The following is a 27,312-nucleotide window of genomic DNA, read 5'->3' on the forward strand; positions in this document are numbered from 1 at the left end:
TAGGCAGTTGTAGTTGACACGCAGGTTTGCAGTTGACGCACTACTGTGGCTAATAAAATGTAATAACACCACTTAGCTCTTGCATGGTGCTTTTCCTCAGTAAATTGCAAAGTGTTTTAGGAAGGAGGTAGATATCTTTATCCCATGTTACAGGTGGGAAAATTGAGGGATGCAATAATGCACTGCAAGGATACTGTCCTTGGTCAAGCCAGTAACTTTAAACAGGGAACAACATTCAGCGTCCTACAATAATTGAGCCAGTCTGCACCACTTGAGGGTTCACACGGATCAGTTTCACTCCTGTAGTTCCAGGGGAAAGGATGAAAGGTCAGACTCTAGAGAAATGGCCCCACTGGGGGCACAGAGGAGCCAGGACAAGGCAAAAGTTGGTAACTGAGCTGGTGTCCCCTCCCTACCAACAACTTCCTCAAAAAATAAGGGAAATTCCTGCCCCAAAACTTTGTGAAGGCAGAGTTCTGTTTGCCCAGTTCTGCCTCGTGCCCTTCCCAAAAGTGGAGAGCAGCTAAATTTAACCCTCTGCAAAAAGGACATGCAGAGGTAAGGCATACGCCATCCCCCTCAATGCAACTTTACCGCTGCCCCCATGGAGCGATGCCCCAACCAATCTGTGGCAGATGTGGTGCCGCTCTCTGCCCAGCTGGGACAGAGCACTGGGCTGAACATAGGAGGAACTGTCAGAGTGTGTCCTCACTGAGCCGCATTCAGGGCAGGCTTAGAGAACAGCGGCTGGCTATGCCTGGTGTGGACCTGACCACTTCGCCTGCTTTGTGTAGGCCACTCCAGACCTACCATATCCCCCAATCTCTGGAGCCCTGCCCCAAGAGTTTCCTCTGGGAGCCCTCCCCTACTCCTCTGTGCCCTGCAGTGCCTGGTCATGTATCATCTCATCCCCACAGCAAGAAGACGCTACTGTGCTTCCCTCCTTTCACAAACCACATAGCTCAGTCCAGGAACAAGGGGTTCCTGATCACTCTGGGGACAGATGCCCCTCTCCTCCTACCATGCGGGGGGGGACATGGGGGGCACTGTTGCCTGCATGGGACCTGGGACAATGGGATTTTTCACCTCTAGGGGGCGCCTGCTCCAATCCAGCTCCAAGGCGGTGAACTGGCTGGCTCAGCAGGGCAGGGACATGGGGTGCTGGCTGACCTGACACCTGTTCAGTGGGTCTTTGTTTGAGGTGAGCTTGTCAGGTCTCAGCATAAATTTCCCACACGTTGCACTAACCAGCTCCCCCTCTCCCCCTGCCTTGCCGAGGGCTGGACGGAAGACAGAGACCGACCTCCCATCACCCCTGGGGTGGGGGCTGCCTATGTGGGGAACTCTCCCTGCTGCCTGCCTAGACACACAGTGAGCTGGGTGCTCTCCTGACAGCTAGTGGCTCACTGAGCTCACATGAAGCAAGAAGGGTGGAAAGGTGTGAAATGAGGTTGGGGGACGGGGGGGTCAGGGCAGGAGCGGTGCAGCTTTCAGACTACGTGTCACAAACCACATGGTGCTGATGACATAACCAAGGCAGCGTTTCCATCCCAGCGAGATGGTGTGAGCAGTGCTTAACGTAGAATGCACGAGATGCCGAGAATCAAGCAATTTTTTTTTACATTCATAACTGTTGCAGCAAGCCCAGAGGTGCCGGGGCTATGAACTGCCAAACTGAGAGGTGTCGGGGCTCGGCCCCGGGTGCGAGTGTGAAAGGTGGAGCAGAAGGATATGGCAGTAAGTCGGAGGCTCTGGCAGCCAGGCAGCGCCTCTACTGGGGACGAAGGCAGCAGAGGTCAAAGGGCAGGGTTGGGGGTAGAGCGGCTGAGCAGAGGTGTCCCCACTCTGGATGGGGAGGGGGCTGTGTAGGAGGATGTTCTCGTGCCCCCGGTGGAAGCTGCTCTGACCCAGTTTCCTTCAACACCCCACAACAGGGCCAGAGCCCACCCTGGGGTACAACATTGACACCAACCGCATGGCGGTGCTGGCCCACAGGGCAAGCAAGAATTTCGGGTACCAGGTGCTGCAGTCTGAAGATGCAAGGTAAGAGACCGCCTCACCCTGCCCTGTGAGAGAGAGAGGGAGAGAGACTCAGCATCCTCCAAAGAAGGGTGTGGGTGCTAGTGGGTTAGAGAAGGGTGAGTGGGGCTGGGAATCAGGACTCCTGGGATCTATCCATAGCTGGGGGAGGGGAATGGGGTTGGAGGCAGCAGTGGGGCTAATTGTCAGGACTCTTGGGTTCTAGGATCAGCTCCAGGAGGCAAGTGGGATTTAGTTTATAATGTAACAAGGTCCCAGACCATGGTGTGCTTCAGCATTGGGGATTTCCAGGCCCTCGCCAGCTCTTTCCCAATGGGAACCCCCTCCCCCCCCCCAGCCTGTGTATGGTCACTTCTGGGTCATGCACAAAGCATAATGCCAATGCCCTGTTCCCCTTTCAGTACCCAAAACCGTGCTGCATCCTCCGGGGCTAAGTAGGAAGCAAAAGTATGTCAGGGGGGCATGTCTGGCATCTGAGGGGGGGGCAAATGAAGGACGAATTGGGACATGGAAACCAGGAAGGACATGGGGGTCTCATGTGTTACAGCAGAGAAGGGGCTGCTGGGAGTCAGAACACTTGGGTTCTATGCCTGGCTCTGGCAGGGAAGTGGGGGCTAGTGGGTTACAACAGCAGGGCTGGGAGCCAGGACTTCTGGGTGCTATCCCCACCCCGAGTGGAGTCTCTGGCACTGGGTATTTCCCATCCCCTGTGTCTGATCTGCCTTGTTTTACAGTATCATCGTGGGAGCGCCAGGTGATCAGAACTCCACAGGGCAGCTCTACCAGTGTGCTGTGAAGAACAGCTCCTGCTGGGTCATCCCATTGCAGGGTGGGTCTGGGGAGAAATCAGGAGGGCAGGAGACACAGGGTGGGGCATGTCCAGGGCACAGCACTGACCCTGTTTCTCTCTCATTGCAGAGAGTGCTCAGATGGCTCATCTCGGCATGTCCCTGGCCAGTGACGGCACAGATGCCCGGCTGATTGTGAGTGCACGGGGGAGAAAAGGGGGGGGGGGAGCATTGGCTGTGGGACCAGCCCTGATGGGACAGCTCCATCTCTCCTGGCGAATAGACAAGCGGGGAATGATCCTGGCCCAGGTGGGGACAGGGTAGATGGGGCGACTTCATCTCTGTTGCCCCCTCTTTGATTCTCCTGTTTTTGGACTAAGATCCGGAGACCCAGGCCCTGCCCCATCTCCCCTCCCTGTCGGGTTTGGCTCAGTGATGGATGTGCTGATTTCCAGTCCTATGTGCTCCCCTTCTCACCCCATACATGATTATTAACGGCCTTGCTCGGCACCCCCCATAGGCCTGCGGCTCGGGGTTGAACCACGAGTGTGATGGGAACCTGTACCTGAGTGGGGTCTGCTCCCTCTTCAAGGCACGCCTGGAGCAGCCCAAGAACATCATGCCAGGATATGAACGTAAGGAACAGACAGACACAAGCACTGAGACCCCGTTGCTTTCCCATAGTACCCAGGACTCCTGGCTAGGCCCCACTCCCCTCCCAGAGCTGGGAATAGAACCCAGGAATCCTGACTTCCACCCCACCCCCCCTCCGGGCACCAACTCTCGCTGTTGGTTCCTCACAGAATGCCTCAAAGGGAATGTGGATCTGGTGTTTCTGTTCGATGGCTCAGGCAGCATGAACTCTGACCAGTTCAATGCCATCAAGGAATTCATGATAGACGTGATGGAGAAGCTGGGAAACACCACAATTCATGTATGTGATTGACTCCTGCCCTGCCTGCTGCCCTACAAACACTGGCGGTGCCCCACCTCCCCAAACTGGCACTAGGGGGTGCTGTGTTGAAGGGGTGGGGGAGAGTCCTAGCTGTGCCCCATCTCCCAGCCCGGCGCTTGGGGGTGCTGGGTTGCAAGGGGGTCCTGGCCAGTCCCTGTCTCTCAGCTTGGTGCTAGAGATCACTGTACAGCGGGGGAGCTGTGCTGTTCTGACAACGCCTCTCCTCCCAGTTCGCAGCAGTGCAGTTTTCCAAGAACGTGAAGACGGAGTTTGATTTTAACGATTACAAACGAAACCCAAATCCCAAGAAACTCCTGGAAAAGGTGACGCACATGAAAGACCTGACAAACACCTTCAACGCCATCAACTATGTTGCGTGAGTAACCTATGGAGGCAGGGAGATGGATCTGTTTAACCACCCCCCCCCCCGCCCACGTCTCAGCCCAGAGGTGGCTGCATCTCAGTGCTGGGGGAGGGATCCCTGTATAAACAGCTCCTGTGCCCAGTTCTGGAATATCACTACTTCTCAGTTCATCTGTACCATTTCTCTACGTCCTGCAGAGACCAGGTTTTTACCCCAGAGAAAGGTGCCCGGGACGAGGTGACTCGAGTGATGATCATTATCACAGATGGAGACCCCACTGACGGGGGCACGGTGAAGGCTGCCAAAGACAAGAAAATAGTTCGCTACATCATTGGGGTAAGGAACCCAGGAGTACTGGCTCCCAGCCCTCACCTCTGCTCTACCCCAGGGGTTCTCATCCTTTCTGAGACTACTGGACCCCTTTCAGGAGTCTAATTTGTCTTGCATAACCCCAAGTTTCACCTCACTTAAAAACCACTTGCTGACAAAATCAGACATAGGAATACAAAGGTGACCCAGCACACTGTTACTGAGACATGGCTCACTTTTGCATTTTTACCATATAATTATAAAATAAACCAATTGGAATATAAATATTGGACTTGCATTTCAGTGTATAGTACACAGAGCAGTATAAACACGTCACTGTCTGTATGAAATTTTAGTTTATACTGAGTGCTTTTTAGTGCCCAGTGCAAAACTAGGCAACTATCAAGATAAGATGATGTACCCCCCTGGAAGACCTCTGCATACCCCTGAGGGTATGTGTACCTCTGGTTGAGAACCACTGATCTAATCCACGAGATCCCATCCCCCTCCCAGAGCTGGGGGTAGAACCAGGAAGCCTAGCCCATTGGGATTGACATGGATTCCAACTTCCCTCTCCCTCTCTCTAGATCGGCAATAACTTTGACCGCTCCCAGGCCCACTTGGAACAGTTCGCCTCAGAGCCCACAAATCAGTATGTCAAGGTGCTGGACAACTTCGAAAAGCTCAAAGGCCTCTTCAATGAGCTGCAGGCCAAGATCTACGCCATCGAAGGTACCAGCACTTGCTCTACTCGCAGCCAGGATTGCAGAGTGTGGCGCATACAGCCTGGCAGAACCCCCTGATGTATGCAACAGAAGATGTGCTCAGTTCCCCCCCCCCCCTTCAACACCCTTTGGGGGAGGCATTGGACATGGGCAGCAGCCTGGTGCACTCAGCAGCTCCCCTGTGGCTGAAACACATAAAGGGAAGGATCAGAACCCAAGAGACCTGATTCCCAGCTCCTGGGCTCTAGTCATCCATTCTGTCAGTGGTCACACAAGGCTAGACTACACTAGAACGGCGCAGGTGCACCAACGCAGCTCCCCTGTTGCCTTATAACTCCACCTCCGCAAGTCACAGTACCTATGTCAGCGGGAGACGCTCTCCCGCTCGTCCACACCGGCGCTTAGGTTGGTGTAATTTATGTCGCTCATGGGGTGTGGATAATTTACACTCCCTGAGTGACATACATTATACCGAAGTAAGCAATAGTGTAGACCGAGCCGAAGCTGCAGCCACCTCTGGGGTGGGGCATGGGGGTTGTTCATACAGGGGTCACTGTTCTGAGCTCCCATCTATGTCTCTCTTGCAGGCACAAGCAGCCGCAGCTCCTTCCACATGGAGCTCTCATCAAGTGGATTCAGTGCGGACCTGTCCAAAGTGAGCCACAGGGAGGGACCAGGGCTATGGTGGTTCAGGGGTATGGAGATCTGGATATGGGGGTTTAGGTAGGGCTGAGCTGTGGGGTTCATGGGGGTTCAGGGAGGGACCTAAGCTGTGTGGGTTCAGGTGGGTTATGGGAGGGGTCTGGGCTGTGGGAGCTCAGGGAGGGGCCTGGGCTGTGGGTATTAAAGGGGTCAGGGAGGGGGTCAGGCATAGGAGTTCAGGGGTTCCCTGCTCCCTCTGACCTCCCCTTTGCCCCATGATGTGTCTCTCTGTCCCTGCAGGGCCGGGTGGTACTGGGGGCCGTGGGGGCAGATGACTGGGCTGGGGGACTGATTGAGCTGAAGGATGATCAGACACAGGAGAGATTCATCAGGAGCCCCTCTGCCAGTGAGCAGATAAAGGACGCCTACCTGGGTACGTTACCCCCAGCCCCCTTGAGCCTCCCATTCTGCCTCCAGAGTCCCTCGCCTGTGCGGTGGGACACAGAGGCCGTTTATACAAGGCTCCCTTGCCCAGTGCTTGTGGAGGGGAATCACTGGGTTGTGCATAGCTGCTCTGGGGTGAGACAGCAGGGCCTACACAGCTGTGTGGCTCTCAGGCCACTGAAGCTTTGGAGGGTTGCTTGGGGCACACCCTGCCACCTCTCCATGGGCATGAATAGAGAGGCTTGCACATGCCCCTTTTATCCTGAGATTTTTCCTGCCCCCAGGCTATGCAGTGAAATCCATGCAGCACCAGAACAGAACACTCTATGCTGCGGGAGCTCCCCGCTACCAGCACATTGGGATGGTCGTCGTGTTTGAAATCGATCCCAACAGCTCCAACTGGACAGATACGCAGCACATCATGGGGGAGCAAGTGAGAATGGGCCCCGGGGCAGGGGGCGCTGTACAGCAGAGAGTGGGATGGGGCTCAGCAAGGGGTGCTGAGCTGCAGGGACCTGGGCGGGGCTCAGTAGGGCGTGCCACGCTGCGGAGTGCAGAGCAAGGCTCACTGGCGGGGGCGCTGTGGTTGCTCCCTACCTCTCTGAGTCCCGTCCTTGGCTTGCAGATTGGCTCCTATTTCGGCGCAGTTCTGTGCTCAGTGGACGTAGATGGAGACGAGGACACGGACGTGCTCCTAGTGGGGGCCCCCCTGTACTATGCGGAGAGGAGTGGGGGCAGGGTCCACATCTATCGCTGGGACAAGGTGGGTAACCATGGGAAGGGGCACAGCCAGTGCTGTACGGACCTCCGGCTAAAAGCCCAGGGGATGGGTGGGTCTCCCCAGCAGGGGGCGCTTTTCCTGGGAGGCAGCAGGGAGTCCCCAAGGCTGTGCTGGGGTCCCAGCAGGTGCTGCTGGCTGTGTATCTAACCCCTCCATGTTCACTCCCCAGGCCGGGCTCACCAGCAGTGCGGTGCTACATGGAGCCATGGGGAGCCCTCTGGGCCGGTTCGGAGCGGCCATCACAGCGCTGGCTGACCTGAACGGGGACGGCTGGGCTGACGTAGCTGTGGGGGCGCCGCTGGAGAACGAGGAGCGTGGCGCTGTCTACATATACAATGGCCACCAGAGGGAGCTCAATACACACTACAGCCAGGTGAGGAGCAGCACTAGGAGGCGCTGTGCTGCAGGGGGGTCCTGGCCGTACCCCGTCTCCCAACCTGACACTAGGGGGCCTTGTGCCAAGGGGGGTACCAGCTGTGCCCAGTTTCCCATCCTGGCACTAGGGGGCCCTGTGCCATGGGGTTCCCAGTCGTGCCCCATCTCCCAGCCTGACAATAGGGGGCACTACGCTGCAGGAATCCAGCACTCACATTCTCATCCTGTAGTGATTTTCTCCTGCTCCATGTCTCACAGAGAATTGAAGGCACAACAGTCTCGCCTGCCATGAAATACTTTGGCCAATCCATTCATGGACAGATGGACCTTAGTGGGGATGGACTAACAGACATCGCCATCGGAGCTCTAGGAAAGGTGGTCATGCTGAGGTGAGTCTGTTTAGCCAGACTCCTGGGGTCTCTTCCTAGGGAATGGGACCTGGGGCCTTTCCCCTCTAGGGGCTGCTGGTGCTGGGTCCTGTCTGACCTAAGGGCTGGGGGACTGGCTGGATCAGAAGGTGGGGAATGGGACACGGGACCCTTCACCTCTAACGGGGGGTGGTTGACACTGTCCATTGTTTCCCCAGCTCCCGGCCCATCCTGACAGTGGTCCCCACAGTGTGGTTCTTGCCAAAGGAAATCCCCATAAAGCAGGTGATGTGTTCGGGGAATGATCCTTTCGGGCAGAGGGGTAACCTCACTGTCTGCTTCAATGCCAGCCGAGCTACCAGGCGCTACCAAGGTCAGCGACAGGATATTAACCACACAAGTGGCCTTCCTCAAACCCCTTAGATTCCACTCCTCTCCCAGAGCTGGAACTAGACCCTGGAGTCCTGGCTTCTTGCTCTAACCCAGCTAGTGCCTGTATGCCAACCTTCATGCATTTCCCCCTTTCTTGCCCGCCAGAGCATCTCTCTGCCAACCTCACCTACTGGCTGGAGATTGATGACAATCCCATGAAGAGCCGAGGGGTGTTTGAGAATGGGCAGAGGAACACGTCTGGGAGCCTGGAAATCTCAGATGGGGAGCACTGCACCACAGAGACGATCACGATACTGGTAATTGATCACTGATACTCATTCCCTGGCTCACAGGGGGAATCAGCGAATCTGTTGGGATAATAGTGCAGCTGCTGGGAGCAGAGCTCGGTGGCTGTTTATACATGGGATCCCTCACCCAGTGCTGCAATGCGGCAGGGTGCGGAGACCGGTTATACAGGGATCCCTTGCCTGGCGCTGAGATGCAGCACCCTCTGGGGACAGCAGGGGCTGTTTATACAGAGATCTCTCTCCATCAGAAATGCTTGGCGGACTACATCACGGCAATCAAGATCTCGCTGCGCTTTTCCCTCCAAGAGGAAGACAGCCTCAGCAGATCCTCCCTCCCGGTGCTGAACCCTTTGTTCAACTCGTCCATGACAGAGGTGCGGGGAGTCCAGACTGGTATCGTTCTGTTCTGTTGGCCTGGCTGGTCTCTGGGGCTCATCCAGGGGGAGACCTGCCCCAGTTCAGCTGGTCTGGCATTAATTTTCTGGCTCTGTTCTCTGTTGCAGATCCCCTTTGAGAAGAACTGTGGGGACGATGGAGTGTGTGCTGCCAACCTGCAAATCCACTTCCATCAGAATATGTACAGCACAAGCACCTTGCGCTGCAGGGAGTGGGCGGGGGCCCAGCAGGGGGCACTGTGCTGCAGAGTGTGGGCAGGGGCCCAGCAGGGGGTGCTGTGCTGCAGGGATGGCTCCCCTCCAGTCATTGATGATCCAATGCCCTGTCAGAGCTTTTCCCTAGTACTCACCCCCCGCCTGCCCACACCCCATGGCTTGGTTAACCCTTTAACCACCATGGAGGCACTGAAAGCTGCCCTCAGTTGTGCTCCCACCACATACATCCTCCTCCCCAGCTGCCCAACCCACTCCCAGCTGCTGTTCCCGCTAGCGTCCAGGACCCTGCCCCCATTGCCACCCACCCTGTCCTGCCCATGGGACACTGGGCCCTCCCTGTAAGCCCCAATTGTTCTCCCTTCTCATCCTGCTCATGGCTTTGGGGGAGGGTGACAAATCCAGGCATAGGGGGGCTGCTCCGATGTACCGCCCAGTCCCCGGACACCTGGGTCCTTTGCAATCCCCGGCCCCTCACATTATTTGGTGTTCAGTGTGCGGGTGTTGCTGCTACCTGGGTCACTCACCCTCACACCCGCCTGCAGATTGCAGCAGCTGCTGGTGTCGTCCTCCATGGTGCTGCGGGTGGAGCTGGAGCTTACCAATAGTGGAGAAGATGCCTACCATGCAGCTGTCCACCTGCCCCTACCACCAGGACTGTCCTTCCGCAAGGCCTCGGTGCTGGAGGTACGGGGGGTCTCAGGCTCTTAGTAGACTCAGGCAGACACCCCTGCATTGGTGACACTCGGGACAGCTTTAATCTGGACCAGTCTTGGGTGGGGCAGGGGTTCTAGTAGCATCATGGGAGAGGGGAATATGACATGGGGCCTTTTCCCTCTAGGGGGCACCATCCCTGATTGGGACCCCAGGGCAGGGGATTGGCTGGCTCGGGAGGGTGGAAGTGGGGAATGGGACATGGGGGCCTTTCCCCTCCATGGGGTGCCGCCTCCGATCTGGCCCCAGGGTGTGTGTGGGGGGGAGGAGGCGGGCTGGCTCAGGAGATCTCGGCATGTTTTCAGACTGGTTGCTCAAGCACTGCTGACCAGGACTGGGCTCCTGTCCCCTTACTGCTTATGGGTGTTTCCCCCTAACAGCCCAACAACCTGCTCAAAATGAGCTGCAATGGCCTGGAGGCCCCAGACACCAACTTCAGGAACCTCTCCTGTAACATCAGCCACCCGATCTACAGGGGGAAGAGCCAGGTGAGTCAGTGCTGGCCCCAATGTGCTGCTAGGGAGGGCAGGGAGCAGGTTGGGGGGCACAGCAGGGGACCCTATGCTGCAAGGAGCAGTGGATGGGGCTCAGTAGGGGACGCTGTGCTGCAGGGAGCAGAACAGGGGGCTCAATATGAGGTGCTCTCCCGCAGTCAGTGCTGACTTTATTCTTTCTTGCTCTGTGCAGATTCGGATCCAGCTGCTCTTTGCAGTTCTCCACAACAGTTCCTGGGGAGACTATCTGGAGCTGGACGTCATGGCCAGCAGGTGGGAGCAGAGCTCTTGCCTAGCCTCTTAATAACTGGGACCGAGCTGCCTCTGGGGCCATCCCAGTGGATCCTGGCTGTGTGGGCCACCGCCCCACAGCAACCTTTGCTTGGACACTTAGAGGTTGAGGGTCACGTCCTATGTCATGGGGAGCACAGCTCTTCCTCAGCTAGATCACTCAAAGCAACCTGGGTTGTGTCCTTGCGCCCTACCGCAGAGGCGGCCACATCTTAGCGCTGCGCGAGGTATCCCTGTATAAACAGCACCTGTGGCCCACCCAGAGGCAGGCGCATCTCAGAGCCACGCAAGTGATGGATCCTGTGGAGTACATTGGGATGTCTGTGGTTTAAGGCGCTATAAATATCTGCGCCTCCCCTGTGGAGCCAGATGGCGTACGGGGCAGAGAGCCCCGGCCACTCATTTGGAACCAGGGGCAGCTGTAACATGTTTCCTTCTTGTCTATCCGACTCGCCCCCCAGCAACAATGAGGGGAACGAGAGCCTGGCAGATAACAGAGACACCCTGAGGATCCCTGTCCTGTACCCCTTAAACATCATCACCAAGCGGTAAGACACCATTCCCCTAGCCAGGCCTCCTCCCACCTCCCCACCCAGAGCTGGGCCGAGAACCCAGGAGTCCTGGCTCCTCATCCCTTAAGCTCCTGCTTCCCCTCTCTCCTCCCCTGACCTGTGGCGCGGTGCCAGCACCCGCTCTCTCCTTTCACTGATGTGCCTTCCCATCGCAGACTGGACGTGTCCACCCAGTACGTCAGCTTCACCTCCCCGCACCCGGAGAACAAGACCGTGCAGCATTTGTACCAGGTGAGGGGGCAGGGTGGGGAGATGCTGGGCTGACCGGGGAGGGGAAGGGCTGGGATCTGATAGAGGCCACCCTCCCCTCCAGCCCCGTGACACTGTCCCCAGACTCCCACATCCCTCTCTCCACTTCCTGCGTTGCCAGCCTCCTGTGTAACCCTCCCCATGCCACACCCGACCTGAGTCCCCCGCCTCCCTCAGCTCCCCTACTGCCCCCTGTCCCTGCGGCCCCAGTCACAACCCAGCCATAAGGGACCTTACCCCCATAAGGGACCACAGCCTCATTCCCATTGCCCTTGGTGGTTTCTTTTGGCAGGTGGAGAACCTGCTGCCACGGATTTTCCCACAGGCAGACGTGACGGTGTTTGTGATGGTGCCTCAGAAGTTCCCTGCCGGGCTAGCCTGGCAGCTGCACAATGTGCAGATGGTGAGTACAGCATGAAAGAGTAGAGATCGGGCACAGGGTGTGTAGCACAGTGCCCCTAGTGCCAGGGCAGGAGACAGGACAAGGCCAGGACCCCCCACAACATAGCCCCTTGTGGAGCCAGCTGGGAGGTAGAACCCAGGCAGGTATGAGATCTGACAATCAGATATGCTACAAGCACACGGTTACGTGTCATGGTATCTCTGGTGATTTCTTTGCTCCCCCAGGACTCCAGCGTGATCTGCCATCCTGTTCCCATGGATGGGAGAACAAAAGAGACAGATGTCATCAGCGTCCCCAGCTATACTGCCATGGTAGGAGTCTGAGTGATGTGTAAAAACTGAGTGATGTGTAAGGCACATGTTTCAGCCCAAAGACCTTTGCAGGGATCTCTCACCCAGCACTGACATGCAGCCACGTCTGGGGCATCATTCAGGGGCTGCCTGTAAAGGGAACCTTTGCCTGGCGCTGAAATGCAACCACCTCTGGAGTGGGGCACAGGGGCTGTTTTTACAGCATGGCAAGCCAAGACCATAACGGGGTTCAAAGACACACTAGATAAGTTCCTGGAGGAACAGTGCATCAGTGCCACCTGTCAACCCTCTAACCTGCTTCTTGGGCTTTCATGCTAAGGCTCCCATCCAAGTCCCAACGCAGCCTCCCTTTACATAGCTTGTGAAACCTGGCCATGTCCACACCTGACAGGCCACGGCCCAGCCCATTGGAGCTGTTGGCCCATTCCTCTCCCTGAACCAGATCCCCATCCATCACTGGGCTCAGGCATCTCTCAGGTCCCTTTGGAAAAGCAGCTGTTCTGACCCTTTGTGCCCATCTCGCTGTGTGCGGGCTCTCCTGCAAGAATCCTCTCCCAACTTGCGCGGGTGTGTTTCTTCCTAGCACTGCTCACCCAGAGACAAGCAAATCTACGAGTGCAGCCTCGGTCAGATCAGCGCCTTCTCCAGCATCACCATCACCGGGCTCTTGTCGCCTACCAGCAAAATTCAGGTCAGGGATGGGCATGAAGCGGATACAGGGCCTTTCCCCTCTGGGGGGACCAATACTGAGCCAGCCCCAGGGCAGGGGGACAGGTTGGCTCAGGGGGGCAGCGAATGGGACATGGGGCATTTCTCCTATAGAGGGCAGCAGGTCTGATCTAGCCCCAGGTGGGGGGACTGGCTGGCTCAGGGAGCACTACCCAACCTCCTCAGCAAAGAGGCGGAGGATTAAATGGGCGACTGAGACTGAGCCCTTCACCCTGGCCTAAGTACCTCTTGGGGGCAGGGCTGAGCTATGTAAGGGAGCTCTCAGTTGGGAGCCGCTGCAGAGCTTGAACCCACAGCTTCTTGAGCTCCCAGGTCACGTCTCCTATAGTCCTGTCCATAGTGCAGCCACTGAAGAGGGACAGAGCGTCCCCTCCCCCCGGGATTAGTGTTAAGATGAGGTGTGATGCCCTCACGCCTCCAGAGGTGCCAAGGAAAGCGGCAAGAGTCAGCAAGACTGACCTACGGAGGTGGGATTGATGCATCTCTCTTGCTCTGCTTTCCTCATGTGCCACCTCATGTCGCCGCCCCAGTGAGATAACACATGGGGGAGGCCAAGATGTCTGAGGCCTAGTGTCGCTGTCTCCCTCCAGAATTCCTCACGGTCCCAGTTCTGCACTGCTCTGTGGTTCACCTTCAACACCAATAAATATGTCAGCCAATACAGCGATGAGTTCACACAATCCCAGGTAACAATCTTGGCCATGAGTCACCCCCCTTTTCTCCATCCCATTTCTCCCTGTGAGCAGCTGGGACTTCCCTGCCCTGCTCCCCACACCCTCGCCCCACCTATGTCTGGGATTCAGTGCCCATCATCTAGCCCGAATCATCTCCTTGGGATCATCTCCTCCCTGAGGGCCGCTCAGCCCACATGCTGGGTCCTCCCTCCCCAGAGACACAATCAGGACTCAGCAGAGCTGATTTCAGAGTACAGGTGCCTGCAACAGTGAGTCAGCACAATGCACTTAACCCTTTTCCCGACTGGGGAGTAAGCAGATTGAAGCAAACTCAGGGGGGTGGGTTCTCCCCTCTCAACCCCAGCTGCTCCACTCTGCATTCCCCATTATGCCCTGTGTCTGCCCCCTGCAGATCACCACGGAGGTGGAGCTGGTGTACGTGATGAATTACCTCTACGTATATACAGGCAGTGGTGTAGGGGGGCTGCTTCTTCTGATCCTGATCATTGTTGCCCTTTACAAGGTGAGCTGGGCAGGGGCTGGCTGGGCTGTAGGACCCTGGGTAGCTCAGAAATGGTGCCTTTCAGCCAGCTGGGAGCTCAGTTTCCTCGCTGAAGCAGCAAATAAAATCACTTAATCTTTCTCCAGCAACATTTCCCCTCATGGGATCCCAAAGCCCCATGTACACATGGCAGGGACCTCATCCCCTCCTAAGTGCTCATCCTGAGATGCATCCACCTCTGGGGTGAGGTGCAGGGGCTGTTTGTAAAGTGATCTTTTGCCTGGTCATGAGATGTCCATCACCTCTAGGGTGAGGGGTGAGGTGACAGAGCAACACTGTCCAACAGCAAAGGTGTGGAATTGAAAAAGAATCCCATGAAACCACAATGGGGTGGCTGGCTCAGGAGGGGCAGGGAATGGGGCACAGGGCCCCTCAAGGGGGGGTCACAGGGCCTTTCCCCTCAAGGAGGGGAGCACCAGCACTAATTCAACCCCAGCACGGGTCAGATTCAAGCTTCTCTAGTCCCCTTGTCAATCAGTCATGGTGGTTTTCCCTTTCCCTGGCAGGGGGGCTTCTTCAAGCGTAATTACAAGGACATGATGGACCATGAACCAGCTGCTGGCAATGGGGCAGCACCCGTGGGAGCCAGCAAGGACGAAATGGAAGCTGGAGAAAATAAGGAGCCACTCACCAAAGACACCCCCCAGTGAATGACCAGACCAGACCCTTCCTTCCCCCCGGACCATGGATCCAAGGCCTCCTTCTCTTCACACCATCCTGCCTGTTCAGAGGAGCCACCCCCTTGCCCTAGGACTGTCCCACGCTCAGCCAGGGCTCTGCACTTGCAGCGTCCCAAAGGAGGATCGCAGCAACTGGGCCTTGGCAGACTCATGCCTCCCCCTGTCCTCGTGAGGGAGGGTGGCTCCATCCTGCTAAGACCTGGACCCCAAATACAGCCCGCCTCAGAGGCAGCCGTAGCACAGACTGGGGGCTTAGCAGGCCATAGCTACAAAGCTCCACTTTCCCCTCAGGTAAGGGGAGGCGCCGGAGCCAGAGCCGGGGGGGGCCTGTGTGTGTTGGCGAGCTCCCACTACACTGAGCCTGTTTGGGGAAGGACATAATTTCTCCAGGCCACACCAGCCCAGTGCCCCTGCTCAGCAGCCACCCCTTCCATCTCAGCCATAAAGGGAAAAAAAAATCCCCTGGCAATGTGAACAGCATCTGCAATCAGCCTCCGATACTGCCTTGGCTTAGCGCCACGATCTCTGGGACAGTGCTTCCAGGCAAGGCAGATGTGGAATGTAATCAAGCATTTTTGGAGTCAGAGCAACTTAAACAGGTGACTGGGAAAATGACTTTAATATGGACTGTTTACTATTAATCTAGGCCCAGATCCAACACTAGTGCACTCCGCCTACCGGGAGCCCACCATCTAATGCTCATCTATCGCGATCCTACTAGCACGCCTACTTCCAACGCATGGCATTTCGCTTTCTCTGTTATTTGCGTGCAGTTTCTCTTGTTCTCACAGCTGCAGGTGCCTCTGAGCAAAGAGGTTATTTTTACCTTTGTATTTGGAAGTGGTGCACCCGCAGCTGGAAATCCTGTGTCCAGTTTTGGTGTCCACAATTTAAGAAGGGTGTTGATAAATTGGAGAGAGGTCAGAGAAGAGCCATGTGAATGCTTAAAGGGTTAGAAAACCTGCCTCATAGTGATAGACTCAAGACTATTTCGCTTAACAAAGAGAGGGTTACGGGATGACTTGATCACAGTCTAAAAATACCTCCGTGGGGAACAAATATTTGATAATGGGCTTGTCAATCTAGCAGAAGAAGGTATAACAAAATCTGGACAAATTCAGGCTGGAAATAAGGTGTCAGTTTTTAACAGTGAAAGTAACCATTGTAAGGAACAGTTTACCAAGGACTGTGGTCTACTTTCCACTCCGCCAACTTTTAACTCAAGATGGGATTTTTAAAAAAATCTGCTCTAGTTTGAACAGGAATTATTTGAAGTTCTCTGGCCTGTTTTTTTCCTGTGATTTCACAGGCAATCAGACTGCATGATCACAATTGTCCTTTTAGGCCTTGGAATCTATGAATCCACCACCCAAGATTTCCCTGATCCAGGGAAGGAAAGCTGATCTTTCTTTTATAATTGACACAGTCCTGCGGATGAACAGATCCCTAACACAGTGAGGGAAGCAAATGATTGCCCTGCCAGATAGCTTCAGCATAAGGGAGCGAAGGATGAGAATCACTATGAGGACTTGGTAGAATCCACAGCCCTGAGTTAGGTGCCCAGGGTCTTGCTGCAATGTCTGGGTTGAAATAGGTGCCTAAGAAAGAGATTCTCAAAAGCCAACAAACAGAGCAGGAGCCACCTAAGCTAGTCAGTGGGAAATGCTGAGGAGAGGGGGCCAGAATCACAAAAGGACTTAAGTGCCTCCCATTGGTCTGAGCCTTAGGGGCCAGGCTGATGGGCCAAAGATAGGCATCTCCCTCCACTTGAGATTCTCAGCTGTCAACCCTCTCCTGGAGTTAGGTGCCTCACCCCACTGGAGCCAGCAGCACAGCACTCATCCGGGATGGAGGAGATCCCCCCTGCCCCCATAACTATTTAAACCAAGCTGGAGCAGGGAGATTCCCACCCCAGAATACCCGATAGCCCCATGGTTTGGGACCTCACCTGGGACGATGTGGATGAAGGTCACTGCTCCTGATCAGAGGGAGGATTCCAACCTGCAGCTCCTACATCCCAGGTGAGTGCGCTAACCACTGGGCATGCTAATGAGCTGCTCTTCCTATGCTGCTCACCCCAGGTATCCTCAGTGCAGGTTAGGTGTGCTGGGAGGTTTGGAGCACCTACATCTCTTTGTAAAACCACCCTAGCGTGCCCCAACTTTGGTGGGCTGTCACAGGAGCAGGGCCCCTGCTTTGACACACAGGTAACAACTGCACTGTCATCCGGTGGGACTGAAGCCTGGGACCGATCAGCACACATCTCTGGTGCCTGAGCTATGGGACTCAGGCCAGTCACTCAGCTACAGGCAGCCCCATAAACCTCAATAGTCACTCCAGACACTAGAGGGGAGTAAAAAGCCATTCTGGGGTCATAGGGTTCTTTGGCGTGCCCACACACACTGAATTTCCATTGTCAGGGGTCTGATCTTTAACCCACACGGGTAAATGCCAGAAAGGGTCAGTTCACCCCCAATTGCCAAGTGGGAGATATCTCTTCGCTTCAGACTCTGGAAATCCCCAGGCTCAACTGTTTCTTTGATGCATATGGGCTTGTTCTAACCCCTGCCCCAGCAATGGGGGCTCCAGGACCAAAGCCGGGTGAGTGCAGAGCGTTGGGGTTGGAGGATGCAGGAAGGGGGGGCCTCCTAGCCAAGAGTTATAGAGGTATGCAAATTACTAGGAAATCAGGATCTGGAACGTGCATCGGATACAAAAAGCCTCCATGGCTGGTCTTTTTAAATGCTGCAATAGTACACAGAGCACAGTAAGAAATAATAATAAAATAATAGTGATTATAATGCTTTCCACTCACATAGTTAATGCTCTCAATGGCATCTGCAAACAACCATCAGTTAAGCTCTACAACCTCCCCTGTGTTAGTTTAGAGCTAGACCCAAGAGGGACTTGCGTCACATCGCCACTGAAATGCAGCCACCTCTGGGGTAGAGTGTTGCAAAAATTGCTTTTAAACAGAGCACAGCAATGGTTTGGGACAGAAAGTGGGGAATCCCATATGGAACTGAAACTGCAGGGGGGTTAGGGAAGGTTGAGGTCCTGACGCTGTGGATTCGTATCGACTGCAAAAGACTCAGACGCTCAGTTTGATGTCGCATCTGACAGACAGTACCTCCGTGCCCTGTAGCATGGCTTTGGGGTCAGAACTGACTGCAGGGGGAGTATCCCCGACTAAGCCACTGCCCCGTTCCTGCAGAACAGCACCTACAAGCACCACACTGGGGCACTGGGACCAGCAGGGACTACAAAGAGACAGCACCCCTTACCCAAGTCAGGGGTCCAAGTAAGAGGATGGGCTAATTCTCACAATGAAGCCAGACCTTAGACTAAACAGAGGTTGGGTTTGGGTGAGCTAATGGAACACCATCCCCCACGGTGAGTATCAGCAGCAGGACCTGAACATAAGATCCCTGGATCTTAAGGCACAAGACACCACTAAGGACTTGTCTACACTACAAAATTACAGTAATTCTCAGCTGTTGGGCTCCACACTACCCTCCTTCTGCCGGAGGTGTGCATCCTCACCTGGAGTGCTTGCACTGACCAAAGTGGGGCACTCACAGCCACACAGGGCTCAACGCTGGAGCTCCCCTGGCCCCAGGGCTGACAGCCCAAGCCGTGAGCCAGGTGAAGGGCTCGATTTCGCAGAGGGAGGCCACCAGCCGTGAAACTGATGTTCTTGTCAGTTTATATCACTTTCCTCTCTGGCTGTCAGCCGGGGGGGCTCACAGCTGGAGCCCTCCCCCACCCAGGGGCTGAGGGTCTAGCCAGAGAGAAAATGTGAACTAATAGGAACCCTGAAACTGACGAGAATGGCAATTCAGGCTGCTGGTAGGCTCCCTGCTGAGCCCCGCGCCTGGCTCACAGAGCAAGCTGTCAGTGGCGGGGGAAGAACTCCTGCTGTACATTCCCTGCCCGTCTCCTGGGGAGGAGTGTGGTGGGGAGGAGAGCCTGCGACCAGGGGCTGGCCGGGTTTTGGCTCTCCTCCCACGCCACAACCCTCACAGGGCGAGCGCAGAAGGCTCCAGGCTGTCAGTCCCGGCCAGCAGGCGATGTAAGTAATGCAGTGTCCACACAGACACTGCGTCGCCCTCTCTAAGCGCTACCCCTCTGGCGATAGGAGAAGGGCGATCTAGCGGACGACTTACATCGGCGGGAGCACCACTGTAGTGTAGATACTTACAGAGGTCGACGTGCACGGCCTTACCTTGACCTAACTCCAGGCCTCAGTTCCACCAGCCGAGTGCTCGGCCAGCACTGGAGGGAGATAGGGAGATGGGTTATGCTGAGTCTAGCTAATCTCCAGCCTCCTCCTCTTTTCCTGATCTAGACAAACCAGGGCTAGGTGTGATTCCAGGAGGAAGCTCTCTGTGGTGAGGGGTGGGCCGGGGACTCATCTCAGCCAGGGAAGGGCCAGAAGCGTTGTCAGACCCCAGCGTGGCACAGCATCCTGGAAAACAGGCTGGATGGAGTCACCAGGTTGCCAGGGTAGGGGCAGGTGGTGGGAGGCAAAGGGGGCTTTAGCCCCCTTTTTGCTCCCCATGCCCTTCCCAGCTGCGGCTGGGAGACAGAGCAGCCTCAGGTCTCCCACTTACACCTACTCCTCGTGGGCCCAGGGGAGCGGCGAACCACCAGGGTGCAGGACCCTCCAGACGCACTCCTGTTCTGAGCACTGGGGCAGAGGCCTCACCAGCTCATGAGCTGCTGAGCCAGGCAGCTTCCCAGTGTTGCCAGTGCAGCAGGAAGGGGCCTCGTGTCCCCCCAGAGCTCACTGCCCCCCTCTTCCATGATGCTCGCTTCTGCCTTCCTCTCCCCGCCCTACCCCCCCAATACGTACCCCCCTTCCCGCCCTGCACCACCTGTTCACCTGTCCCCTTCCATCCTGCAGCAGGAACCAGGCCACCTCCAGTTGTCAGAGTGATCCTCACGTCGCCGGTTCCCCCAGCACTCCCTCCAGCTTCCGCTCTGCCCTTGATTCCCCCGCCAGGCCCACACTCCCCTCTGTGCCCTGACCCCAGTCACCCCACCCGGCACTCCCCTTATTTCCTGCCTCACCACCCGCCTCCTCCACCGCCTGGGTCTGTCCGAGCTGGGCCACACCCCAGTCCCCCAGCGGGATCACTCCGGTCGGCTCCTTGCCCAGGTGAGTCCTCTGGTGCTGGGCCATGGCCGCTTTCTGACCAAAGCCCTTGCCGCAGTGGCTGCAGCGGTAGGGCCGCTCCCCGGTGTGAGTGCTCTGGTGCTGGAGCAGGGCAGAGCTGCGGCTAAAGGCCTTGCCGCAGTCAGCACAGGTGTAGGGCTTGAGGCCGGTGTGGATGCGCCGGTGGATGTTGTAGGTGGAGGAGACGCTGAAGCTCTTGCCGCACTGGGGACAGCGGTAGGGCCGCTCGCCTGTGTGGGTGCGCCGGTGCTGGAGCAGGGCCGAGCTGACCCCGAAGCCCTTGCCGCAGTCGCCGCAGACGTAGGGGCGCTCACCCCGGTGGGTGCGCTGGTGCTGCAGCAGGTTGGAGCTCTGGTTGAACGCCTCGCCGCACTGAGGGCAGCGGTAGGGGCGCTCGCCCATGTGGGTGCGCTGGTGTCTGATCAGGTGGGAGCTCTCCACAAAGCGCTTGCCGCACTCGGCGCAGCCGTAGGGCTTCTCGCCCGTGTGGGTGCGCCGGTGCCGCAGCAGGTCGGCGCTGAGCCGGAAGGCCTTGCCGCAGTCAGGGCAGCCAAAGGGGCGCTCGCCAGTGTGAAAGCGCTGGTGCTGGGTCACCTTGGAGCTCTGGGCGAAGCACTTGCCACACTGGGGGCAGGGGAAGGGCTTTTCCCCTGTGTGCACCCGCCGGTGCTGCGCCAGGTCCGAGCTGTGCCCGAAGCTGCGCCCACACTCCCCACAGGTGTAGGGGCGCTCACCAGTGTGCGTGCGCTGGTGGATGATGAGGTTGGAGCTCTGTGAGAAGGCCTTGCCGCACTCGGTGCACTTGTAGGGGCGCTCACCAGTGTGGGAGCGCCGATGCTGCGCCAAGTGCGAGTCCTGCCGGTAGCTTTTGCCGCACTCGGGGCAGGTGTAGGGCTTTTCCCCTGTGTGCGTGCGGCGGTGTCGGGCCAGGTGTGAGCTGTTCCCAAAGCTCTTCCCGCAGTCAGGGCAGATGGTGGCCTTCTGCCCCTTGAGGGGTTTGGGTGGCAGCTGGCCCGCCTGCAGCTCGCAGTCCTCTGATCCTTCGTGTCTCCCTCCCAGGGGGTCTCCTTGCTGCCGTCCCACCCAACTGGCGTCTCCCCACTCAGTGTGCTGGGATGTCCCATGAGACTCCACTCCTGCAGTCCCTTCCTGCTGGGGATTCTCCTTCTCTGTCCTGGCACCTGCTGGGAGAGAGACAGAATCCAGACAGGGCTTGTTCCCTGTGCCAGGGAGAGGGGGCGGCAAATGGGTTTGGAAAAAATAAAGCAACATTTGTACCAGAGCCCCATGGCCCCTGCTCTGATGTGCTTTGCCCTGCTCAGTGCTGCAGTGACTCTCATCAAGATCAGGGCCCTATTGCACCAGGCACTGCACAGACCCCCACCGAGATTGGGGCCCCCATTGAACCAGGTGCTGCAAAGACCCCCACTGAATTTGGGGCCCCTGTTGCACTGGGCACTGCAAAGACCCCCACGGAGTTTGGGGCCCCCATGGTTCCAGGTGCTGTACACACCACTCATCGTGAGAACCAGTCCATGCCCTAAAGAGCTCACAATGCAGAGAGACAGGAAGTGATGGGGAAACAGGGGCCCGGAGAGGGGAAGTGGTTGCCCAGGGCATGCAGCAGCCAGAAGCGGAGAGCTGGGAACAGAAGAACCCAGGAGTCCTGACTCTCCCAGCCCAGCTTCTGACAGCAAACAGAGGGAGCTCAGCTCCTGCGCTGCTGCTTCTCTGCCGCCTCTTTCAAAGGTTCCGGGCGTGATTCGAGCTGGTTGCACCCTGCGCGTTGGGGAGCGTTTGCGTTCACACGGGCGCTAAATCTAATGCAGAGCCAAAGCAGGGCTCGCTCGCTCCCACAGGCGCTGACAGAACTGGGGCTTTTCCCGTCACGCCCGGCCGGTCCCTGAGCCGGGGTCGCTCTTTCTTCCCTCACCTGTGCGGGCGCCTCCCGGGACCCCCCTTTCCTCGGCGCCCTGGAGATCCGGGACCCGCGGCTCGTCCCCTCGCTCCATCGGGGAGGTCGCGGCAGGAAACCCTGCTGGGGGGGAGGGGAGGAAACAGCAGCTATTTTCCTACAGAGACTGTCCCATGGTTTTAATCCAGGTCCAGCTGCACCGACCTCGCCCGCCCGGGCTGCCCCGCCGCTGGCTGGGGGGTCCCTCCGGCTCCAGCCGCGATCCGGCTCCGATCCCCCTCCCGGCCCTGCGGCCGCTTCCTCCAGGCAGCGATTTCCTGCCTCGGCGGCTATTTCCCTCCCGCTCTCCCTTGCTGCAGCCTCTGGCTGCGTCTCCCCGTCACCCCAACTCCCCGCCCGAGCCAGCTCAGGGCTCCCCTCCCTGGCGCCGCGCTGGCGTTGTTTCTGTGACTGAGCGGGGGGCGCTCGGTGGCCCAGCCCCGATTTCGGAGGGACACACACACAGCTAGGAACAGGAAGGTCCCTGCATTATTAGACCCCGCTTCCGAGTCCTTTCTAGGCGCCAGGGGGCTATGATCTCTACTGTTTTAGCTCTTCCTTGTGAGAGCGACTGGGTGACGATTTCCCCAGGGACTAGGCGATAGGGGGTGATGATGGGCACTCTCCCAAGGGAAGCCGGGGAATCCCCATCACTGCAGATGGCCCATATTTCTTTGATGCCTGCCATCTCAGAGCGTTTCACAAGCCTTGCCAATAGGCACTGGCTGAACCAGCACTGAGATGCAGCCACCTCTGGGGTGGGGGCTGTTTTTTACAGGGGTCCCTTTGTCTATCTTGCTATTTAGATATTAACCTCTTTAGGTCCTGGACTGTCTCTTATTTTTGGTCTGCAAGCACCTGGGACAATGGAGCCCTGATCTCACATGAGTTGTCTAAGCACTACTGTTAAGATTAATTATGATAATTGTAATGTATGAATCGCTCTGCTATTCTCCCACTCTGAAAATGAAGCATTTTCTTTATGAAAAAACAAACAAACCTCTTTTATTTATTGGGTTTCTTTGCAAATACCAGAGACAACCAGCCTGTCATCCAAAACCATCCTGGCAGAGCGTGGGGTAAGACCTGATCAGAGTCTCCAAAGATGCTAACACCAGTGGCCATTTGGATGTCATGCTGATATCTTCAGTCTGTGGTGGGGTTAGGAGGGGAAAGGATACAGCTCCCTGATCCAGGGCCCCCACATGGGGGAAAAAAAGGGTACACTTAACCAGGCCCAGAGGCCCTGGGGACCCAACCCAGGTTGCAGCCCCTATGGATATGTGTGTGGAAGGGGGCCCATCTTACAAATTTGTACTGGGCCCGAAAAAATTATGCTTGGGCCCTGCCCTGATCACACAAAGGCAGGAGCCAGACAGAGAATCTGAGAATCATAAGCAAAACAATTCAACAGCTACTTTTGAACAGGGCCAGGTCTGTGTTTTTCTGTCACAATGGGGAGGGGGTCTTACTTACAGACCTGTTCCAATACCCATTGGAGTTAGAGGAAAGGCTCTTGTTGGCCCAGGTCCCCAGCTGGTGTGAATCAGCTGTAGCGCCCTTGGAGTCAGTGGGCCAGATCCCTAGCTGGTGTAAATGGGCTGTAGGTCCACCAGAATCAATGGGGCTATGCCAGTTTACACCAGCCGAGATTCTGGCCCACTGATTTTGCTGGGAATTGTATCAGGGCCTAAATCACAGGAATCAACTGACAGTCTTAAGTCTCTTTCAGTCTGCACTTTGCTGCCAATGTTATACTTTTAAAATAAACAGCAGGATATTATTCAGGGGATAAGGCAGTATACCGCATGTATTATGAATACAGAAAAGAAAAAGATTTCAAAAGGCAAACAATTGCCTAAAACACACTCTCATTCACACACACACACACACAGTTCTGCAGGAAGGATATAATTACCAGTCCCTTGTTGCTTGAGCTGAAGCCACTGGCCAAGTGGCTCAGGCACGAGGTTGGAGCCGGGCTCTCGTTGGTCGTGACACGATGTGCCTTGGGGTGTGCAGAACGAGCCCAAAGTCCAGGTTTCTTCTTCCCATTTTATATTAATCCATCCCCATTCGGATCTATGGATCCTGTCATGTCAGATAGTCTCCTTGTTTGATGTAATCATCAATGACGTTTGAAGTTGTAAGTGTGACAGTTCTCATCATTTCTTCATTCCTGTCTCACACTTTGGCTGTTCCTGTCTTTGAGTGTTAATTCCCCTGTTTTTCGGGGGGTTCTCTTGATCTGGCCATCTGGGTTGTAAAGTTCTTTAAACAAAGTTTCTTCTCTCCCCCCAGTCCTGGAAGCAGTAATTATTTTCTCACTGTTTTATCTGAGCACTCAAACTGCATTCATTCGTCATTCATGCTTACTAAAAATCACTGCATTCTGATTTCATTACATTAGTACATTATTTTGTACTTACTTACTAACATAATAAAATCCTTATACCTGCACCAATTCTATTAACACCCATTTTATTAAAAAAATATAAGGAATCTTCTTTGCCCTCTCACTGCCCCATGATTTACACATCAAACCACATTCCTGATACGCATTGGGCAATTCTCTTTACTTGCAAATTATCACAATTAAGTTTCAACATTCACTTAGGGATGTAACAAACAGCAGGGCCGAATGTGTCATAAATGTTAAATCACAAAGTGTTTAGGCAGGATGTTCTTATTCTTTTTCTCAGTGTAAGAATTCACCCTGAAGCTTCACATAGTATCCATGGTTCAGACCTGCTTTGGTTCGGGCCTATATTACAGTATCCCAGTGCAGGGGCCTGCTGGGGCCTACACCAACAAGCCCTAATTGGGGTCCTTCTGGCCTGACCATTCAGACTTTACTGTAGCCAGTGCTATTACAATATGGAACCTGCCTTGAGAGCCTCCAAGCACAGCATGTGAGTGTGCTTTAGGGCACATCAACACGAGTGGCTCCATCAGCTCAGAGAAGGAAAAGAAGAAGGATGACCTTGTGGATAAAGGCACTGTTCTGGGATTCAGGAGATCTAGGATCAATTCCTGGGTAAAAGCTTCAAAAGTGATTTAGGAGCCTAAATCACATGTTCAAAAGTGGATTAGACATTGAGGAGCCTTTCGATGAGACTTAGGTGTCTAATTCACTTTTGAAAATGGGACAAGGCTTGTCTACACACTACAGAGCCTTGGCCATATCAGTAGAGCCCCCAGTGGAAACACAGCATAAGCCGTCAGAAGGATAGCTACACCACTTCCCTGAACATTAACCATGCCAACTCTTCTGTCAGCATAGTTGTGTCTACACCAGCGGTTTTGCTGGCATAGCTATGTCAGCTGAGTGGGGCGGGGATTTTTTCACACTCCCAGCTAACACAGATAGGCCAATAAAACTTTGTAGTGTAGACTAGGCTTTAGACTCCTAAGTCACTTAACCCCTTTTAAAAAGTTTTACCCTTCGTCTTTCTGTCTATTATAAAATGGAGGTAATAATCCTCACTTTCCCTGTCTTGTCTATTTAGACTGTGAGCTCTTTGGGGGCAAGGACTGACTTACTGTGTGTATGTGCAGTGCACAATGGGGACCCTGATTTCAGTCAGGGTATGTGCAGTGCCCAGCACCATGGGAACCCTGGTCTCATTCAGGGTTTGTACATGCCCAGCACAATGGGGTCCTGATCTTGGCTACGAGATCTGTATAGTGCCTGGCACAATGGGTGCCCAAGCTCAGCTGGAGTGTCCAGATGCTATCATAATAATACAGTGTCTTTAACACGAGTCATTCCCAGTGTAAGGCTGACCAATGGCCAGCTCCTCCTGCATGTGGATTCTCTGGTGTGTGATAAAGTGGGAGCACCGGCTGAACCCTTTCCCACACTCCAGGCATTTATAAGGTCTCTAGCCTGAGTAGACTCTCTGGTGCTCGATGAGGTTAGAGCTCCAGGTGAACCGTCTCTGATACAGGGGGCATGTGTAGTGTCTCTCCCCAGTGTGGGTCTCCTGGTGCTGAGTGAGGATTGAGCACTGACGAAAGCTCTTCCCACATTCGGGGCATTTGTAGGGTCTCTCTCCCGTGTGGCTCCTCTGGTGTTTGATCAGGGCTGAGTTCTGGCTAAAGCTCTTCCTGCACTCGGAGCATTTATGGGGTGTCTCTCCTGAATGGATTTTCTGGTGCTGAATCAGGGTTGAACTCTGGCTGAAGCTCTTCCCGCACTGGGGGCAACTATAGGGTCTCTCTGATGTGTGGGTCCTCTGGTGCTTCACAAGGTCTGAGTTCTGGTTGAAACCTTTCCCACAATCAGGGCATCAGTAGGGCCGCTCCCCGGTGTGGATGCGCTGGTGCTGGATCAAGTTGGAGCTCTGTCTGAAGCTGCGGCCACACTCGGTGCAGATGTAGGATCTGTTGCCAAGGTGGGTCTTCGGATGTGTGAGCAAGTTGGCGACACGCATAGGGCCTCTGTCCTGTGTGGATCTTCCGGTGTGTAATCAGAGTCGAGTTCTGGCTGAACCTTTTCCCACACTGGGAGCAGCGGTGGGGTCTGACCCCTGTGTGCGTCCTCTGGTGGCTAATCAGCTTGGAGCTCCAGCTGAACATTTTCCCACACTCCTCGCAGCTGTAGGGCTGCTCCCCCGTGTGGACCTGCTGATGGCTAATCAGGAACAAGCTGCAAACAAAGCTCTTCTCGCACTGGTGGCAATGGTACGGCCGCTCTCCGATATGGGTCCTCTGGTGGGTCAGGAGGTTGGAGCAGTGGTTGAAGCTCCTCCCACACACATCACACTCCTGGGGTCTCTCTCCTGTGTGGAGCACAAGATGGTGGATCAGTGTCAAGCTCTGGCTGTAGCTCTTCCCGCACCGGCTGCACGTATAGGGTTGCTCGCCTGTGTGGATCCTCTGGTGTCGGATGAGAGATGAGCCCAGGCTGAAACCCTTTCTGCAGTCAGGACACATCTGGGGTTTCTCTCCTGCTTCAGGGTTGTGTGGCCAAGTACACCCGGAGCTCTGGCTGCTGCACAGCACCTCTCCTGTGCGGCTCCTCTGATCTCTGATGGTGTCTTCAGAACCTCCTTCAAGATGAGTGGGATTCTCAACTGGCACCTCTCCCCACTGACATCTGCCCACTCAGGGCTCTGGGACGTCCCATGTGCTCTGCTCCTGCAGGCACTTCCTGCTGGGGCTTCTCTTCCTCCTTCTCACTTGCCATCCCAGCATCTGCTGAGAGACAGAGAGAGAATCCAGATGGGGCCTGTTCCCTGCACCAGGGAAAGAGGATTCACAGCAGGAGGTCTTTTTCTATAGCCCAACCAGATCCTTTGTCCTTGGAGTCTGTGGTGTCTTTCCCTCACTTTGCTTGCTTTCTGCCTCCAGCCCTATCCATGCAATCCATCCCCATATACCCCATCTATCTATCTATTCTAAGACACACTCATCTCT

General features: G+C 55.7%; 2 protein-coding genes, 1 long non-coding RNA gene and 1 pseudogene across 3 annotated transcripts in view; 2 read left to right on the top strand and 2 right to left on the bottom strand.

The window, feature by feature from the left end:
• LOC137143264 (zinc finger protein 436-like) overlaps nucleotides 1-27,312 on the top strand; it is a 604,313-nt gene that overhangs the window by 13,550 nt on the left and 563,451 nt on the right. The window lies entirely within an intron of this gene.
• Nucleotides 1,950-17,553, top strand: LOC137143262 (integrin alpha-L-like). The gene is made up of 29 exons (XM_067532953.1): nucleotides 1,950-2,043; nucleotides 2,775-2,869; nucleotides 2,959-3,023; nucleotides 3,349-3,463; nucleotides 3,632-3,762; nucleotides 4,014-4,159; nucleotides 4,345-4,483; nucleotides 5,044-5,188; nucleotides 5,769-5,836; nucleotides 6,124-6,256; nucleotides 6,552-6,700; nucleotides 6,893-7,030; nucleotides 7,218-7,421; nucleotides 7,682-7,812; nucleotides 8,010-8,164; nucleotides 8,329-8,480; nucleotides 8,720-8,845; nucleotides 8,975-9,048; nucleotides 9,625-9,766; nucleotides 10,174-10,281; nucleotides 10,481-10,560; nucleotides 11,040-11,126; nucleotides 11,306-11,381; nucleotides 11,692-11,802; nucleotides 12,027-12,113; nucleotides 12,697-12,804; nucleotides 13,433-13,528; nucleotides 13,929-14,039; nucleotides 14,585-17,553. The coding sequence occupies exons 1-29, from the start codon at nucleotides 1,976-1,978 to the stop codon at nucleotides 14,726-14,728; spliced, it is 3,384 nt and encodes a 1,127-aa protein (XP_067389054.1). The 5' UTR covers nucleotides 1,950-1,975; the 3' UTR covers nucleotides 14,729-17,553.
• LOC137143295 (uncharacterized) lies at nucleotides 17,725-19,746 on the bottom strand. The gene is made up of 2 exons (XR_010917145.1): nucleotides 19,644-19,746; nucleotides 17,725-19,226 (listed from the first exon to the last, which is right to left on the bottom strand). It is a non-coding gene; the product is annotated as an uncharacterized lncRNA (long non-coding RNA).
• On the bottom strand, nucleotides 19,827-26,829 carry LOC137143305 (zinc finger protein 850-like; annotated as a pseudogene).

Source organism: Emydura macquarii, unplaced genomic scaffold (assembly GCF_026122565.2).
Source record: "Emydura macquarii macquarii isolate MOO-44397 ecotype Brisbane River unplaced genomic scaffold, CSIRO-AGI_Emac_v2 contig_3305, whole genome shotgun sequence".
NCBI lineage: Eukaryota > Metazoa > Chordata > Testudines > Chelidae > Emydura > Emydura macquarii.

Coding starts and splice junctions, on each gene's coding strand:
- LOC137143262 (XM_067532953.1), top strand. CDS start 1,976: ATGGCGGTGCTGGCCCACAGGGCAAGCAAGAATTTCGGGTACCAGGTG. Junction 3,024..3,348: donor GCACAGATGCCCGGCTGATT/GTGAGTGCACGG, acceptor CACCCCCCATAG/GCCTGCGGCTCGGGGTTGAA. Junction 9,049..9,624: donor ATCCACTTCCATCAGAATAT/GTACAGCACAAG, acceptor ACCCGCCTGCAG/ATTGCAGCAGCTGCTGGTGT.